The 18711-nt window shown below is 49.9% G+C and overlaps 1 protein-coding gene across 9 annotated transcripts in view; it reads left to right on the top strand.

The window, feature by feature from the left end:
• Positions 1–18711, top strand: part of syngap1a (synaptic Ras GTPase activating protein 1a) — a 640363-nt gene that overhangs the window by 309521 nt on the left and 312131 nt on the right. For all 9 annotated transcript variants that reach the window (XM_059970722.1, XM_059970723.1, XM_059970719.1 and 6 more), the window contains one exon: positions 10078–10172. In XM_059970722.1, coding sequence (XP_059826705.1) covers positions 10078–10172 — 95 coding nt within the window. The remainder of the gene's footprint in view (positions 1–10077; positions 10173–18711) is intronic.

The following is an 18711-nucleotide window of genomic DNA, read 5'->3' as shown; positions in this document are numbered from 1 at the left end:
CTGCCAAAAGATGCACGTGCATACATTTGTATGAGTGTGTGTGTGGATGGGAAGTGCAATATGTCTGTGGATGTGTGTGTGAGGGAGACAGTCAGCGGAAGCAGATTTAATATTATCAGCATATATCATGAAATTTGTTAACTTTGCGGCAGCAGTACAAAGCCGTACCTAATGTTAGAGGAAAAATACTGAGTTACAGTAAGTATATTAAATAAATTAAATGAGTAGTGCAAACAATAGAAATTTAAAAAGTAGTGAGGTTGTGTTCATGGGTGCAATGTCCATTCAGAAATCGGATGGCAGAGGGGCAGGAAGGGCATTTCCTGAATCATTGAGTGTGCATTTCGGCTTCTGTACCTCCTTCCTGATGGTAACAAAGAGAAGAGGGCATGTCTGGGGTGATGGAGTTCCTTAATGATGGATGCTGCCTTTATGAAACATTGCTCCTTGAAAATGCCCTGGATACTGCGGAACCTTCTAAAAATGAACATTCGAAGTTCAAAGTAACATGGTGTGAGACAGGCCCGAGAGGGCAGAGTGAAAGGGCACCTGGGAGTGGGACCATGGTAGATCTCTTTGACAGCTCCCAGTCCAACCCACCAGAGGGCGCTAGTGGTACGTGAAGTTTGCTTAAGACTGGACCGAGGAAGGCACCTGATACCTGGGGAGAGGGACCTCAGAAGGCAGCCAGAGCCCTGAGTATCCTAGTGAGCCTTGAGGAACACCCTCTCACCAGTTCCTTGCAGTGTTTGCGTTTCAGAAATCCCTACGCAGGCTCTCCTGCCCGCCCCCTCCTCCCCCATCAGCCGAGATGGACGCATTTTGGATATTAAAAGATCAGGGATGTAGAGTGATGCTGAGGTAGATGATCAGCCAACGTCTCGATGAGTAACTGCAGGCATGAGGAGCTGGATGGCCTATTTCCACCTTTCCACCAAGAAGACACTGCAGTGTCTTAGAGGTGGAAACAGGCCGCCAGCGTTAAACCAAAGAGCAGAGGGAATTAGCTGGATGTTGGCCACTTCTCCAGGGGGGCTTGGATGGATGCACCGGATCCTGTGGATGGATGAGGAGGGGGTGAAGTAACCACATTCGCGCTGCTGCAGCCCTGAAGATGGAAAATGACAACTCCCCATGGGCCTCCTGTGACATTCTCTAATTCCATCTCCATCCCCCAAGTCTAGACAGGAGTGAAAATCAGAGAAAAGCTGTAGGTCTAAAGCGTAACCAGAAGAATCTGGAGTCACCTAGTCTATCAGGTAGCATCTGTGGTGAGAAAATACTAATGTTTTAGGTCAAAGATGGAAACGCTCAGCAGGTCAGACAGCATCTGTGAGGAGATAAACTAGATTAATACTTGAGGTAGAAGACCCTTGGTTGGAAAGAAAAGGCGGGAGACAGGTAATCATGGTTCTGTTTCCAGCATTCCTCGTGATCTTCTCTTCTTTCAGGTCCATTTTAAAGGGGTTGAGTGACAATTTTGCACCATTTTCCTTCATTTTATAAGTGCTCACTACGTCTCCATCCCTCAGAAGCATAGAGCAGCTTGGAAAAAGGCCTTTCAGCCCATGTAGTCCATACCAACCATCAACTACCATTGACACTAATCCAACACTACTACCATTTCTTCTTCAAACTGCTGTGTCTTTTGTCTGAGGTTGACATTTACTCACTCCTTCCCCTGACTCTCATTCTGCGAGAGATTTCCCACTCCAGATTCTCCTGTCTCTCAGCATTCTAGTGTGATTACAAAAGAAAATCAGCAGCAAGTCCCCTCAAGACATGTAGTGTAGCAGGTAGAGCTGCTGTCTGACAGCACCAGAGACCCCCAGGTCTGATCCTGGCCTCTGGTGCTGCCTGTGTGTGCAGTGTGTACATTTAGACTCTTCGATAGGCACATGGATTTAAGCAAAATGGAGTGTTGGAGGGAAGGGTTAGATTGATCCTGGAGTCAGCACGTTGTGGACCAAAGAATTGGCACTATGCACTATATAGTTCTGTGCTCTCTCTGTAACCCCATGGGGTTCCTCCCACATCCCAAATATGTGCAGGTTAGTGAGTCAAGTGTCCACTGTAAATTGCCCCTAGTACGTGGATGACTGATGGAATCTGGGAGAGTTGATGGGAATGTGCGGAGAATAGTTTGCAGGGAGGATCAGTGATGAATGGGATTGTTCTGTCATTCTGCACTGATTCAATGGATGGAGAAGTTGTAAGGAAATAATTGGATGAACTCGTTGACATCACTGTAAATTGCTAACTAATTTGTTAGAATTCCTCATGGGGAAAAATGCCAAGTGAAGTTAATCTCACAGTGTATTTCAAAGAGTTCTTAGGCATCCTAGCCATCCCATGGGAATGACAGCCCAACTATAAAGCAACACTTTGTCTGGTCTCACCATGGGATACGATTATAGGCCAGCGCTGAAGGAGGAGAGTTATCCCACCGTTCGTGGGAATGCAGGGAAAATTGGCAGGGACATAAAACGTTTTAGATGCCGAAATCTGAAGCAATGTGTAGGATGTTGGAGTGGGTTGGGAAGCATTGTGTAGTGAAATGGACAGTGAACATTTTGAGCTGAGTTTGGACTGAATTAGTAGAGGGGGGAATAGCCTGTATAAAGAGGTGGAGCAAGTGCTGGCAGGTGGACCCGGGTGAGGAGGAGTGATAGGCAGATTGAGGAGGGGAGAATGAGAATGGCTAAGAGGTGGAGGTGACAACGAGTCTACAGATTGTGGAACCTGACAGAAGATGGTGGAGCGTGGAACTGAGTGAGGGAAGTGAGTGGAGCGTGTGGGTGGTAAAGTAGGGAAAAGGAAAATAGTGATCAAGGGGATGGGGAAAGTGTAGGAGATCAATGGGATATTGGAATTGATGGGTTGCTGCAAAGGGCTGGCAGAGATTTGATGGGCTAAATTGCAGAAGGAAATGCAAGAAATGGCAAATTGTGCTGCAACTAACAAGAACTCTGGCTACAAGGGAATAAGTGCAACAGCCAATCAGCATGGTGCGAGGCTTCTCTGAATGGTAATGCAGTCACGATACTAGTAAGTCACAAGTCATGATGCCTAATGCGTAACCTTTGGTTGCCATGTCATAGTGCACGCACAATATTTCACCTGCAGGCAACACCACCAACAATGCAGCGTCCATCCGCTGCGGCACCAGCCTACACACTGCATGCAACCCTCCAGAGGGACGAATCTTCCAGGTCGGAGAATAGAAATCGCAAGCGAGTCACGTCCTGATCTCAGGTTACCGAGCAGAGGGATGAGTAAGGTTCAGTACTGCAGTCGCTGGCGTGGGAGAACTGTTGCTATGCAACCATATAGTCGTCGCATTGGTTGCAATTCCCTCCTCCTCCTCCTGTCAGATAACATTGCACCTTTGGATTGAATAATGCAAATCTGATGTACGTTTACCACGGAACAACCAGCGATGAATATTTAACTAGTGTTCTCTTGTTACAGACATCTGTTTGTTCATTACATCAAAGAGCACTGATCACAAACTCAACTAATTTCCTCTTTCCATCTCCACTCCCTCCCCTTCCTTTTATTCCTTAATCCTTCCCCCTTTTTCCTTGCATCACTGTGTTCCTCCTTCTCCCCCTCTTTCTCAAGGATCCTGATTCTGCCACGCTCTCTATAAAGAGGAGGCTGGTTTATTGACCACTGCTTCTCCACGTCCCCCCACCCCCGCCAGACCTCCATCACACAATTCCACCCTTCAAATTGTGCCATATTCCAATACTCGGGTCACCAGATGGAAACTGATGTTGTCGGGTACACTGAAATTAAAGCAGAATAATGCTGGGAATGCTTGGCAGCATCGATAGATAGAAGAGCAGTTAATGTTTCCGGACAAAGTTGAAAACACTCGGTTGGTCAGTCAGTATCTTCTCAGCCCAAAGCATCAACTTTTTTGTTCCTATCCATAGGTGCTGCCTGACCCTTTCACATGTGTTGCTGTGGATGTCCAGCATCTGTGTTTTTCCTAAATTTATATTTGTATTGGAGTTTTTCGTTTACGGTGCTCCCGCAATCTAAATGATGCAAATGTGAAGGAAATGAATTTTAAGAGTGCGTCTGACCATTCTCTGGTATACAGATTTGGCTTTAATAATAGTGACATTTGATCTGTCTCCCCAACCTGATGTTCAAATCATTAACCCCTCTGTACCAATGGAGAGTTTGGGGCAGATATTTTGTACATTCAAGTCCACAGTTAAGGTTATCACTGTCATGAACATTGTACACAGATATAAATGCCGTGAAAATCAGTTTTCAGTGCAACAGCACAGTATAAAACAAAGGCAAAAACAAGTTAATATGATCTAGATTAACATAGATTATACAAAAACGTGTGCAAAATAATCAAAACAAACAACACTAGTGCAAGCTTGAGTGGGAGACACATATAGGCCAAGGTAGTGTCAGGGAGTTGTTCAGATCAGTTCAAGAACCTGATGTCAGTGGAGAAGAAGCTGTTGTTGAACATTGAGGTATGGGTCTTCAGGCTCCTGTACCTCCTGCTCAATGACAGCAAAGAGAAGAAGGCACAATCCAGATGGTGGATGATGAATGTGGCCTTCCTGGGACATTGCCTCTTTCGTGTGTATCCCAGTGAGGGGAGCAGGGCAACCAGTTCATACACTGAAAGCTACAGAATCAACAATGTGAGAAGGACAAGTTCTAATGAAGGGTCACAGCCCGAAGCGTCAACTGTTTATTCCTTTCCACAGATGCTACCTGACCTGTTGAGTTCCTCTGGCATTCTGTATGTGTTCACTGCATTTCCAGCACCTGCAGAATCTCTTGTGTTTGTGATAAGTGCGAGCTGTGGGAGAGTAAAACTCATCCTCCATTAGTTGGACTAAACACAGATAAAACAGGACCAAATCTGCTTCTGAAATTGAATGCTATAACTTGACTAGAACCAAAAAGAGACATTGTTGGAATACCTTGTGTTATAGATATAGCCAGAGGCAGAGGAAAAGTTCTTTTGAGGTGGTGTTGATAATTAGTACATAATAATAAGATTGACTATGTAGCAACACGTGATTCATTGAGCTGAACTGATTACAGGTACAGTTGAAGTGCAAGGAATGTACTACGGAACATCTGACTTCAAACTAGAACAGCAAATGCACTCAACATCCAAAATAAAACCTGTAACTGCTGGAAATACACAGCAGGTCAGGCGGCATCTGTGGAGAGAGGAGTAGGTTCTTCAGCCTGAAATGTTCACTCTGATTCTCCCTCTACTGATGCTGCCTGGCCTGCTGAGTGTTTCCAGCATTTTGCAGGACTGTTCAAAAGTCTTAGGCACATATATAGCTAGGCTCCCTAAAGTTCTGCAGAGTACCATATTTGCAAACACTGAGCAACGGGCGAGTTTATATATCTGGCAGGAGCAAAGGATGTTGGGATTGGTAAGGATGGAGCGCCAAGAGGGGTGTGGAACAGGTGGTGGAGCAGGAGTGCCAAAGGTGGGGGTTTGTGCAGCAAGGTCATTTGATTCTAAACAATTGGTTTATTGATCATTACAGAATGTCTCACCAGTGCTTCCTGCTCTCCTCCCATTTTCCCAACCATGATTCTTTCCTCCCTACCCACTTCCCGTTTTCCCAGCCATGATTCCCCTCTCCCTGCCCCCTTCCACAATAGAGACTCAGCTTTATCATCACTCGCATATGTCATGAAGCTTCTTTTATTTTTGTGGCTGTGGTACATACAATGTGTTACTTAACATTACCACAGCACAGCAAAGTCTTAGCATCCTAGCTGTATAAATGTGTGCTTTTGGTCAGTATTGTACGTTCAAGTTTCAGATTTCTAGATCTACTGTTTACTGATCTACACACCAACCTGCAAATGTATGTTTGTTCTCTTGCATTTATTCATGAATTGGGTGTGGTTGACAAGGCCGGCGTTTATTACCCTCCCTAAAATGTGTTTTGAGCCACTGCAGTCCTTCTGGGGAAGGTCCTCCCACGTTTGGGTGCTTGGTGGATAAGGAGCGGTGACATATTTCCAGAGTTGTGTATGTCTCAGGACATTAAGCAACCTGGGCCAAGGTTGACACATGTCAGGTTGAAGGAAATGCCAGACCCTGTCCCAAATGCTGAGCAGACCAGTATTAACCCAAGCGTTTCAAAGGAAATACTGAGAGCTGCAAAATGAAAATAGATTTTAAAAATCTTACCACACTCAGACAACTAGTAGTGATTGTTGTTATTAATATGGAAAATAAGATGATGGCAAAGGGAGAGTCATACAGATGGAAACCGACTTTTCAGCCCACTAAATGCATGCTGACCATCAACCACCCATTTACACTGATCCCGTTTCTTTTCTCCCCACATTCCCCCAACTCCTACCAGAGTATACCACTCAACCATACACTAAGGGCAAATATAGAACCACCAATTAACTCACTGACCTGCACCATGGGAGGAAACCGGAGCACCTGGAGAAACCCAAGCAGTAATATGCAAACTCCACACGCAGACAGTGCCAGAGGTCGAGATCGAACCCAGGTCGTAAGCTATGAGGTAGCGGCCATACCAGTTTCACCAGTGTTCCACTCATTGAGGTGTGGGCCCACTTAAGTTAGGCAAGCTGTTCTGTAATAGACCAGGTAATAGCTAATTTAGGAAGTGTACTTGATCCTTAAGCTTACTGTGAAAATCAGACAATGCCAGTGGGTCCCTCCACTACTCTCACTACCTGCGTCCTAATGATACAACTCATCCATTCCATTTAAGGAGGCTGCTCATCGATTCTCCCATTCTCCTGGGACTCTCGCTTCTGTTTTCACTCCCTCCCAATGCTTCTATTTTCAGCCTGATTCTCACTTGTATAAGCAGCCTGACATCTGTCATATACTCCGCTTCTCTCTTTCAGTTTCCTTCTTCACGCTTTAGCTCCCTTGCTTACCCTCCTGGTACGAATGTACGTGCATTGATCCCAATCACCATTTCCTTTAAAAACATTTTATTGTGTCATCTGAGCCAAAACTGTCTGAATCCCCTAAAACTGACTTCCCACCAATTTTGTCTTTTTACTCAATTATCTCCAATTTTTTCTATTTTTTAGAGACTATGATCACTGTTCCCTGATTGCTCCCTCACTGACAGCCATTCCATGACCCTCATTATTCCTCGGAAGTAGATCCGCTGGAGGCTTCCTCAATGCTGGATCAGAAACACAGTGGGAAAAGAAAATTCTCCTGAATGGACGACATGGAACATGCACAACTCTTTGCAACAGACAGTTCCAGAGATTTACCACTCACTATTTATTTCAATATTAAATGGCCTCTTCTGAATTTGTACCATGTCCTTTCACTTGAGACTGTCCCAGTACTGGAAACATCTGAAAACCTACCCTGACAAGACCCCTTAAATATTTCTATCAGATCATTCCATTAAACCAGCTTACACTAGGGAAACGTTCGGGGCAGACATGGATCGTACTGTAGAACCAATTCAGGAGCAGGCCAGTCATGACAGAGAAGCAGGTGACGCATTAATGAAGCAAACAGTGGTGTCTGGCTGACCTTCTTAGACCTTCTGATGAAATGCATCAGGAAAGTCGTTGTTGTGGTAGTAAAGGGAGCTTGGCATACCGTTTATGCACAGAAAGTTCTAACGATGTGAGAAGAACTAGTTGTGAGAATGTTGAACCCATTCTCTGTTAGTTGGATTGAACACAGGAGGTGGAGAAAGTTGAAAACAGAATCTAGGAAGAATGAAACTGTAGAGATTTTGGACAGGAACAGTGTTTAATGTCTTTAATCTCAGAAGTGTTAGGATTTAGTGGGGTAGCTGGTAGAGCCACTGGGTCACAGCCCCAGAGACCTAGGTTCAATCCTAACCTCTGGCACTGTGTGTCTGTGTGTGTGTGTGTGTGTGTTTGTGTGCACGTGTGTGTGTGTGTGTGTGTGTGTGTGTGTGTGTGTGTGTGTGTGTGTGTGTGTGTGTGTGTGTGTGTGTGTGGTTTGCACATTCTCCCTGTGACCTCGAGGGTTTCTTCGAAGTCTCTGGTTTTCCTCTCAGAGATCTGCGGGTTGGTAAATCACCCCTGGTATGTAGGTGAGTGTGAGAAGCCACAGGGGAGTTAACGGGAACAAAAGAGGATGAGTGTAGGTGGGTCGCTGATGGCTGGTATGAACTCAGTGGCCAGTTTCTATGCTATGTTAGTCTGTGACTGTTACAGGTGATGCTTTAGTTGCTCAGATGCTGGGTCATTCTCAGCCCGAAATTCAGGTCCTCCACGGATGCTGCCCGATTCACTGAGTGTTTCTGGCAGTCCACTGTTTTCCTTACCTTGGCCCCCGGCGCTCCATTCCTCTGGACACCTGCAGAAGGGTTCCGAAGTCATCTGTGTTGAAGCAGTGCTTGAGAGGGTTAAGTGGTGAGAGCAGATTGCACACAGTTTCTGCGCATTGAGATGAGTAGTGGTTTGCCAAGGCATCGAGAATGTTGGAATGTTTTAGGGGTTAAACTGGGAGTGACTGATCATGTGGGCAGGAGAGACAAATATTAAAACTGAGCTTTTCAGCAGCTAAATCGGGAAGCAGTTCTCAAATGATGGGATAAAGCAGGAGGCTGCGAAACCCACTGATTTTTTTTAGGACTGACACACATTTTCCTTGCATTGTTAGTGGATAATTGACAAAGCGATTTTGGGGCTGAGGGATAGGCCAGGATTTAATTTGAACGGAGAAGCAGGCAGAGAGGGTGACAGCACCTCGGGGTCCTCTGTGGAGAGGACCGACAGTGCTCGAGAATCTTTCACTCCCACCGAAGATGCAGCGTCAGTTCGATGTTGAGTAAAGCTCCCTCTGTGTGTTCTCTCATCAAACACACTGGCTTCAGTTACTCTGTGTGAAGCCGAGTGCCTGTGTGCTTTGAAGCAGGTAAATGTAAGGTAAATGAGGGATTTCTCTTTGTATTTATTCTCTCTCAAGATGTGGGCATCGAAGGCAAGGCCAGCATTTATTGCCCATCCCTACTTGCCCTTGAGAAGGTGGAGGGGGGATGGGGGAGCCTCCTCCTTGAACTAATGCAGTCCTTATGGTAAAGGTGATCTCAGGATGCTGTCGGGGAGGAAACATAAGGATTGAGACCCAGAAATAATGCAGGACCGGAGACAGATTTCCAAGTTGGGATGGTGGGTGACTTGGAGGGGAAAGTTGCAGGTGAGTGTGCGCCTCTACCCTTGTCGTTCTTGGTGGTGGACCTGAGAGGTTCTGTTAGAATAGGCTGGATGAGCAACTGTGGTGCATTGTGTCGGACGCCACACACCGCAGCTACAGTGCGCTGGTGGCGGAGGGCAGGAGGGTTCTTACTGGTTGGGTTCCCAGTTCGTTGATATTAGAATTGGTTTATAATTGTTGCATGCACCAAGGTACAGTGAAAAGCTTGTCCTCCGTACTGTTCGTACAGATCACCTCATTAATCTCAAGCAGTGCTGAGCTTCCGGAAAGTCCATGCGTTATGCTGGAGAGTAATCCATCCTTGCAGAAGGCTTTTGGGCTATAAGGGGTGGTATCTACCAAGCCTCTCAACCTGCTGTCATCTGAAGTCTGATTTGTGTGGCTGATCCCATTAAGGTTCTGGCCAACTGTGGCCCGCCCAGGACTGCCTGTCTCTGAATGTCAAGGGTTGGCGGAGGGGATGAATATGAAGACAGTAGCTCAAGTCTCCCCTGCTTGGAGATGCTCATTATCAGGCATTTATGTGCTCAGAGTGCTCTTGCCACTTACCAGCACATGCCCAGATTTTACCTCGGTATTGCTGCATGCTGCAGCATTGGAGCATCACCAGCTCCTGAAATCCGGAATGTGATAACGCTGTATTAGTGGGTTATGTCTGTCAGGAGATAAGCATTGACCGTGCATCCACTCAAGAGAGCTGAGGCCTTACCCTTGATCTGACAGCGGGCACATTTGAGACTTCAGTGAAGCATAGGGAGTGTCTGCCTGGGATCAGCCTGGCATTCAGGGTCTGCAGTGGGGTTTGAACCAGCCACTGGCACTGAGTTCCTCTCTGCCTTTGTCTTTTTCAGAGTATCACCCAGGCAGGTCTTCACGGAGGAAGAGCATTCCTGGAGGGAAGCAGCTGAGTATGGATGCTGTGACATCGGCTCCCTTCAGACCCACAGTAAGTATGTCTCCCAAGAACACAGCGGAGGTAAAGCCTCCATCACTTCCTCAGAGCCATCCTTCGGCCCATTGTATCCATGCAGGTTCACGAGCATGATTCTGGGAATGAAGGGGTTAACATATGAGGAGTGTTTGGCAGCTTTGGGCCTGTACTCACTGGAATTTAGAAGAATGCGTGGGGAATCTCATTGAAACCTACTGAATGTTGAAAGGACGAGATAAGGTGGATGTGGAGAGGATGTTTCCAGAACAGCCTCAAAATTGAAGGGTGACCTTTTAGAACAGATGTAAGGAGGAATTTCTTTTAACCAGTCAGTAGTGAATCTGTGGAATACTCTGACACTGATTGCGGTGGAGACCAAGTCCGTGGGTACATTTAAGGTGGAAGGTGATAGTTTCCTGATTGGTCAGGGCATCAGAGGATATGGCAAGAAGGCAGGTGTTATGGGGTTGAGTGGGATCTGAGATCAGCCATGATGGAATAATTGAGCAGACTGGATGGGCAGAATGGCCTAATTCTGCTCCTACGTCATGATCTTATGGTCTTTGGAGAGAGACACCTCCACCAAACGATGCTAGTTTGGCAGTATTAACCTCTGAAGCTTGCTACCTCCACTGCTCAAAAGGACAAAGGTAGCAGCTACATATAGGAAAGCCATCACCTCCATGTTTCTCCCTAAATCACTCACACCATTCCCGGCCTGGGCTGCCAAATTATACAGTATTGACGCAGGCCGTGTCCACCGTGATGTACCCGTCTATATTAATCCCATTTAATCAGCACTTTCTATTTGTTGGCGATTCCTTTCCCAGCAGCTGTTCAAGGTCGTGGCTCACCCCCAACTTCTCATCAGTGGAATCCTTGGCCTTGGACGTGGCAAACACATCCTGGGAAATGAGTCATAGAAAAGATCCACTCAGCAGGAGTAGACCCTGTAGTAATAGCTGGTTATCTGCCTCAGCTCCATCTGCCAGCTGATCTCCTATCTCATTTCTGCCTGTCACCAGACCTGTGGTCTCTCAGTTCCATCTGCTACTGGAATTCCTGCTTCATTCCCTCCTTGCCAATGGATTTCCTACCTCATTTTCACCTTGCCAGATGGTGCCCAGATTGGTAATTCAAATCAGCGATGGGCTAAATGGCGTAATTCTGCTCCCACAGTTTGTGGTGTTATGGATTGAACATCACTTACCCCAAAGGACAGAGATTTTCTAACCCTTCTCCCCTGCCCCCCTCTCACATCCTCCCTCCCTCCTCCCTCTTCCCTCCTCTCCCCACACCCTCCCTCCTCCCTTTTTCCTCCTCCCTCCTCTCCCCTCCGCTCTCTTCCCTCCTCCCTCCTCTCTCCTCCCTCTCCCTCTCTCCTCTCCCCTCCCTCTCCCTCCCTCCTCTCCCCTCCCTCTCCCCTCTCACTCTAGCTCTCTCCTCTCCTGGTCTCTCACCTCTCTCTCTCTCTCTTCCCCCATCCCCCCATTCACACTCTGCCTGACCTGCTGAGTGTTCTACGTTTTCTGTTCTTATTTTCAGTACCTAGCTGTGGTTAGGAAGGGGTGCTGAGAGGGTGGTGTGTGTGCAGCCCATCTCAAAACTGCTCTGAACTACAGTGAACACTTTGAACCCAGGACGAGGCTAATCCAGAGCAACTCAGCAGGTCAGGTGGCAGCTATAGGAATGAATAAACAGTCGACGTTTCTGATGAGATTCCTGAAGAAAGGTCTCGACCCAAAACGTAGATGGTTTATTCATTTCCATACATCCGACCTGACCTGCTGAGTTCTTCCAGCATTTTCTGTGTGTGTTTTGTCCTGGATTTCCAGTTTCTGTGGAATCTCTTGTGTTTACCAGGCTAATCCAGCCGCCCAGTGTCTCCAATGTCACACATTGCACCATTGCTACAGCCTTCCCTGCCTTCCCCCCTCTCCTGTGCACCCAGCTTCTCTACAACACAGAGAATGAATGTCAGTGAGTTGCCCTGGTAACAACAGTGAAGTCTTCAATTGTTACGAATCCCACGCTCTGTAAATAATATCTACGATACATACAGTATTAGTTCTGTTCCCAAAGCTTGTCTTGTGGTGCTTCCTTCTGACCAAACCTCCTCGGCATTCCAACACAATGTCCATGGGTAGACGGCCTGCTTCAGCCCCATGAGCACCCGGCTGTTATTTTAATCTGCAGCTCGCCAACGAAATTATTTTTACTTCAAATCCATTTATTCCCATGCAGCAAATATGTGGTAGGTTTTGAATAGGAGACGGTGCAGGGAAGCCCAAATATTGTCCCAGAGATCTGCCTTGCTTGACTAACATAGTTGTATCATACAGGAAGTGGCCTTTCAGCCCATAAATTTCATCCTGACTGCCAACCCCCCATTTAAACTGATCCCTCCAGATTCCACCGTCTGCAGTCCTCTGTGCCCCAATTCATTCTGTCCATACTGTCACCCAAGTTATGAAGGGTATAGACAGGGTTAATGAAAGCCCAGGCTTCTCCCACTGAGTTTGGGTGTCACGAGAACTAGAGATCATAGGTTAAAGGTGAAAGGTGAAATGTTTAAGATGAACATGAGGGGCAACTTCTTCACTCAGAGAGTTGAGAGTGTGGAATGTTGCCAGTGGAAGTGGTGGATGTTGGTTTGATTTCATAATTTCAATAAGTACGTGACTGGGAAGGGGTTGTGGTCCAGATGCAGGCCGATGGGACTAGGCAGATTAATACTTCTGCATTGACTAGGTGGGCTGTTTCTGTGCTGTAGTGTTCTAGGACTTACTTTTGTGACTCCTCACACCACCACCCCCCCAAATTCTACTTCTCACTTACACAATTTCTAGTGGCCTGCGAGATTTTTTAAATTGGTCCAATGTAGAGGGAAAAAAAATCTCTCAATGTTGTTGCTTCAAGAACTCCTGAAAACGTATCTAACATGGGTTAGCTACAAACAATTCTTTCAAATACTTATGGATTGGGTTTAGCCACGGAATATGAAGCTGTTGGAAATACTCAGCAGGTCAGGAAGCATATGTGGAGAATGAATCAGATTTAATGCTGCACTACAAATCAATACCACCCGGGCCATGCCAGCACAGCAACAATCACTACCTCAGCATAGAAACACTGTGACCACTTTGCACTACAATGAACTATGTGTTTTTTATGTTCTGACCGTGTTCCTTATTGGTCCTGAAGAAGCATCTCAGCCTGAAATGTTGACTGTTTAATCTTTTTCATAGATGCTGCCTGGCCTGCTGAGTTCCTCCAGCTTTTTATGTGTGTCGCTTATTGTATATTTTTGAATAGTGAATGCTGTGAATATATGATATCTTTGTGAATGGTGTGTATCTGATGCTATGTGCAAATAAGTTTATTCTTTGCATCTATGCATGCATGTACTTCTAAACATGACAATAAACTTGACTTTCACTTTGAGGTTAAAGGCGAGAGCACTCAACAGCTCATGCAGAAATTGTGGATGGGCAAACAGAGTTAATGTTTTGTGTCAGGCACTATTTATTTTGGATTTCTAGGACCTGTCTTTTTTTTTAAATTTCATTTGGGTTCAGAAAAGTTTAAGTGACAGATGCCAGTGTACTTGATGTGGTCTGGGTCTAAACACAAAGTAAATTAGAGAGGATGAGACTCTGACGTTGTCTGAATGTAGGGAGACAAGGTTGGAAAGAGGGAGGGAGCCTGAGGGGGAGGGTGGAAGCAAAGTGATGGAGTTAGTGTCACTGGGAGTTTCATTCCAGTTTCTCCCTGCAACACACAAGTAAGAACACGACAGTGGAAGTCACGACCATTGGTGTGGTCCAGTGGGTGTTCCCACTTGCACAGTGATGAGTGGTCTCTTTCACTGAACGGTACTTCTGTCTGTCAGACTGTCTGAGGGTCAATCTACAGGCCAGCTCTTCGTCAAGGACCTTCAAGTCGTGATGATCGGTCTCAGCCTGAAACATTGTCTGTTTATTCCTGTCCGTAGATGATGCAGCATCTGTTCAGTTCCTCCAGCATTCAGTGAGTGTTGCACCTTTGGAGAATTCACCTCAGCAGGGAGCTGACCGCAACCATTTCCCAGCTCACCTTTCCATGTGTTTGCCCGTCTTCTTCGGTCTCTCGCCCATTTCCTTTCCCTCATCTCCCTCTTTCCCAAAATCTCCCTCCTTCCCCACTACCTCCTCCCCCACTCACTCCTCCCCGTCTCCCTCCTTCCCGGTCTCCCTCCTTCTTCACTCCCTCCACCCCGTCTCCCTCCTTCCCCGTCTCCCTCCTCCCCGTTTCTCTCCTTCCCCACTCCCTCCTCCCCATCTCCCTCCTTCCCCGTCTCCCTCCTCCCCCCACTCCCTCCTTCCCCACTCCCTCCTCCCCGTCTCCCTCCTTCCCCGTCTCCCTCCTCCGCTATCTCCCTCCTCCCCTGTCTCCCTCCTCCCCCACTCCCTCCTCCCCCCACTCCCTCCTTCCCCACTCCCTCCTCCCTGACTCCCTCCATCCCCGAATCCCTCCTTCCCCATCCCCCTCCTTCCCAGCCCCCTCCTACCCCATCCCCCTCCTTCCCCGTCCCCCTCCTTTCCTGTCTCCCTCCTTTCCTGTCTCCCTCCTTCCCCGTACCCCTCCTTCCCCGTACCCCTCCTTCCCCATCCCCCTCCTTCCCCGTCCCCCTCCTTTCCCGTCTCCCTCCTTCCCTGTCTCCCTCCTTCCCCTTCTCCCTCCTTTCCCGTCTCCCCGGTCTCCCTCCTTCCCCACTCCCTCCACCCCGTCTCCCTCCTTCCCCGTCTCCCTTCTTTCCCACTCCCTCCTTCCCCCACTCCCTCCATCCCCATTTGCCTCCTTCCCCATCTGCCTCCTTCCACCGTACCCCTCCTTCCCCCAGTCTCCCTCCTTCCACTGGTCCTCCCTCCTCCCCGTCTCCCTCCTCCCCCCACTCCCTCCTTCCCTGTCCCCCTCCTTCCCCATCTCCCTCCTTCCCCTTCTCCCTCCTTCCCCACTCCCTCCTCCCTGTCTCCCTCCTTCCCCACTCCCTCCTCCCTGACTCCCTCCATCCCCGAATCCCTCCTTCCCCATCCCCCTCCTTCCCCGTCCCCCTCCTTTCCCGTCCCCCTCCTTTCCCGACTCCCTCCTTCCCCCAGTCTCCCTCCTTCCCCGTCTCCCTCCTCCCCGTCTCCCTCCTTCCCCATCTCCCTCCACCCCGTCTCCCTCCTTCCCCGTCTCCCTCCTTCCCCGTCTCCCTCCTCCCCGTCTCCCTCCTCCCCCCACACCCTCCTTCCCTGTCCCCCTCCTTCCCCATCTCCCTCCTTCCCGGTCTCCCTCCTTCCCCACTCCCTCCTCCCTGTCTCCCTCCTTCCCCACTCCTTCCTCCCTGACTCCCTCCATCCCCGTCTCCCTCCTTCCCCATCCCCCTCCTTCCCCGTCCCCCTCCTTTCCCGACTCCCTCCTTCCCCGTTTCTCTCCTTCCCCACTCCCTCCTCCCTATCTCCCTCCTTCCCCATCTCCCTCCTTCCCCGTCTCCCTCCTTCCCCATCTCCCTCCTCCCCCTCCCTCCTCTTCAACTCCCTCCTCCCCGTTTCCCTCCTCCCCTATCTCCCTCCTCCCCATCTCCCTCCTCCCCCACTCCCTCCTCCCCCCACTCCCTCCTTCCCAGCCCCCTCCTTCCCCATCCCCCTCCTTTCCTGTCTCCCTCCTTTCCCGTCTCCCTCCTTCCCCAAATCTCCCTCCTTCCCCGTCTCCCTCCTTCCCTGTCTCCCTCCTTCCCCGTCTCCCTCCTTTCCCGTCTCCCCGGTCTCCCTCCTTCCTCACTCCCTCCTCCCTCTCCCTCCTTCCCCACTCCCTCCACCCCGTCTCTCTCCTTCCCCGTCTCCCTTCTTTCCCACTCCCTCCTTCCCCCACTCCCTCCATCCCCATTTGCCTCCTTCCCCATCTGCCTCCTTCCACCGTACCCCTCCTTCCCCGTCTCCCTCCTTCCCCGCCCCTCTCCTTTCCTGTCTCCCTCCTTCCCCAAGTCTCCCTCCTTCCCCGTCTCCCTCCTCCCCGTCTCCCTCCTTCCCCACTCCCTCCTCCCTGACTCCCTCCTTCCCCGTCTCCCTCCTCCCCGTCTCACTCCTCCCCGTCTCCCTCCTTCCCCATTCCCTCCATTCCCATCTCCCTCCTTTCCCGTCCCCCTCCTTTCCCGTCTCCCTCCTTCCCCGTCTCCCTCCTCCCCGTCTCCCTCCTTCCCCATCTCCCTCCACCCCGTCTCCCTCCTTCCCCTTCTCCCTCCTTCCCCGTCTCCCTCCTTCCCCGTCTCCCTCCTCCCCGTCTCCCTCCTCCCCCCACTCCCTCCTTCCCTGTCCCCCTCCTTCCCCATCTCCCTCCTTCCCCTTCTCCCTCCTTCCCCACTCCCTCCTCCCTGTCTCCCTACTTCCCCACTCCCTCCTCCCTGACTCCCTCCATCCCCGTCTCCCTCCTTCCCCATCCCCCTCCTTCCCCGTCCCCCTCCTTCCCCGTCCCCCTCCTTCCCCGTCCCCCTCCTTTCCCGTCCCCCTCCTTTCCTGACTCCCTCCTTCCCCCAGTCTCCCTCCTTCCCCGTCTACCTCCTCCCCCCACTCCCTCCTTCCCTGTCCCCCTCCTTTCCCATCTCCCTCCTTCCCGGTCTCCCTCCTTCCCCACTCCCTCCTCCCTGTCTCCCTCCTTCCCCACTCCCTCCTTCCCATCTCCCTCCTTCCCTGTCTCCCTCCACCCCATCTCCCTCCTTCCCCGTCTCCCACCTCCCAGTCTCCCTCCATCCCCGTCTCTCTCCTTCCCCGTCTCCCTCCTTTTCCCGGTCCCCCTCCTTCCACCGGTCCCCCCTCCTTCCCCCGTCTCCCTCCTTCCCCGTCCCTCCTCCCCCACTCCCTCCTCCCCCCACTCCCTCCCTCCCCGTCTCCCACCTTCCCCTGTCTCCCTCCTTACCCCAGTCTCTCTCTTTCAATCTATCTCCCTCCCTGTTCCTTCCCCTTTCCTCTCTCCTCCTTCCTCCACCTGCACTTCCTCTATTTTCACCTTTCTCTCATTTCATCAGATTTGTCTCCCTCACTTTCTCTGTCTCCCTCCCTCTGTCCGACTTCCTTCCTTCCTCTGCCTCACTCTTTTCCCTTTCCTCTGCCCCTATTTTCCATTCATTTGGTTACTGCTCCTTCCCTTCTACCCTCCCAAAGCTGCTCCTCTCCTGTCTTCCTCCCTCTGCCTCACTCAATGTCTTCCCACTCCCACTCCCTCATCTCATTTCTCTCTCCCTCCAACTCATGCCCTCTCCTTCACACTCCTAATCCCTCCCTCCATGCCTCTGTCTCCCTCCCTCTCATACTGTCTGTGGTTCCCTCCGAATCCCTCCCTCACTCTGCATCTTCCCACACACCGCTCCTTGACTCACTTCTCACTTCTTCAGCTTTTCTCTTCACCATCGTTCATTCCCCATACCACTTATCAGAAAGAATCCCTGTGAATAATCCCATTCCCACTCCATGTACCCAGTGTCCCTGTGAATATCCCCATTCCCGGTCCCTGTACCCAGTATCTCTGTGAATAATCCCATTTCCAGTCTCTGTACCCAGTGTCCCTGTGAATTATCCCATTCCCGGTCCCTGTACCCAGTATCCCTGTGAATAATCCCATTCCCGGTCCCTGTACCCAGTATCCCTGTGAATAATCCCATTCCTGCTCCCTGTCCCCAGTATCCCTGTGAATATCCCCATTCCCGGTCCCTGTACCCAGTATCTCTGTGAATAATCCCATTTCCGGTCCCTGTCCCCAGTGTCCCTGTGAATAATCCCATTCCCGGTCCCTGTACCCAGTGTCCCTGTGAATCAGCCAGTTCCTGGTCCCTGTACCCAGTGTCTCTGTGAATAATCCCATTCCTGGTCCCTGTACCCAGTGTCCCTGTGAATAATCCCATTCCCGGTCCCGGTACCCTGTGTCCCTGTGAATCAGCCAGTTCCTGGTCCCTGTACCCAGTGTCTCTGTGAATAATCCCATTCCTGGTCCCTGTACCCAGTGTCCCTGTGAATAATCCCATTCCCGGTCCCTGTACCCTGTGTCCCTGTGAATCAGCCAGTTCCTGGTCCCTGTACCCAGTGTCTCTGTGAATAATCCCATTCCTGGTCCCTGTACCCAGTGTCCCTGTGAATTATCCCATTCCTGGTCCCTGTACCCAGTGTCCCTGTGAATAATCCCATTCCCGGTCCCTGTCCCCAGTGTCCCTGTGAATTATCCCATTCCCGCTCCCTGCCCCCAGTGTCCCTGTGAATAATCCCATTCCCGGTCCCTGTACCCTGTGTCCCTGTGAATAATCCCATTCCCGGTCCCTCTACCCAGTGTCCCTGTGAATAATCCCATTCCCAGTCCCTCTACCCAGTGTCCCTGTGAATCAGCCAGTTCCTGGTCCCTGTACCCAGTGTCTCTGTGAATAATCCCATTCCTGGTCCCTGTACCCAGTGTCCCTGTGAATAATCCCATTCCCGGTCCCTGTACCCGGTGTCTCTGTGAATAATCCCATTCCCGGTCCCTGTACCCTGTGTCCCTGTGAATAATC

The sequence above is a fragment of the Hypanus sabinus genome, chromosome 5, assembly GCF_030144855.1.
Source record: "Hypanus sabinus isolate sHypSab1 chromosome 5, sHypSab1.hap1, whole genome shotgun sequence".
Classification (NCBI taxonomy): domain Eukaryota; kingdom Metazoa; phylum Chordata; class Chondrichthyes; order Myliobatiformes; family Dasyatidae; genus Hypanus; species Hypanus sabinus.
Note: the sequence above shows the minus strand (reverse complement) of the source record. Positions and strands in the feature narration are given on the sequence as shown.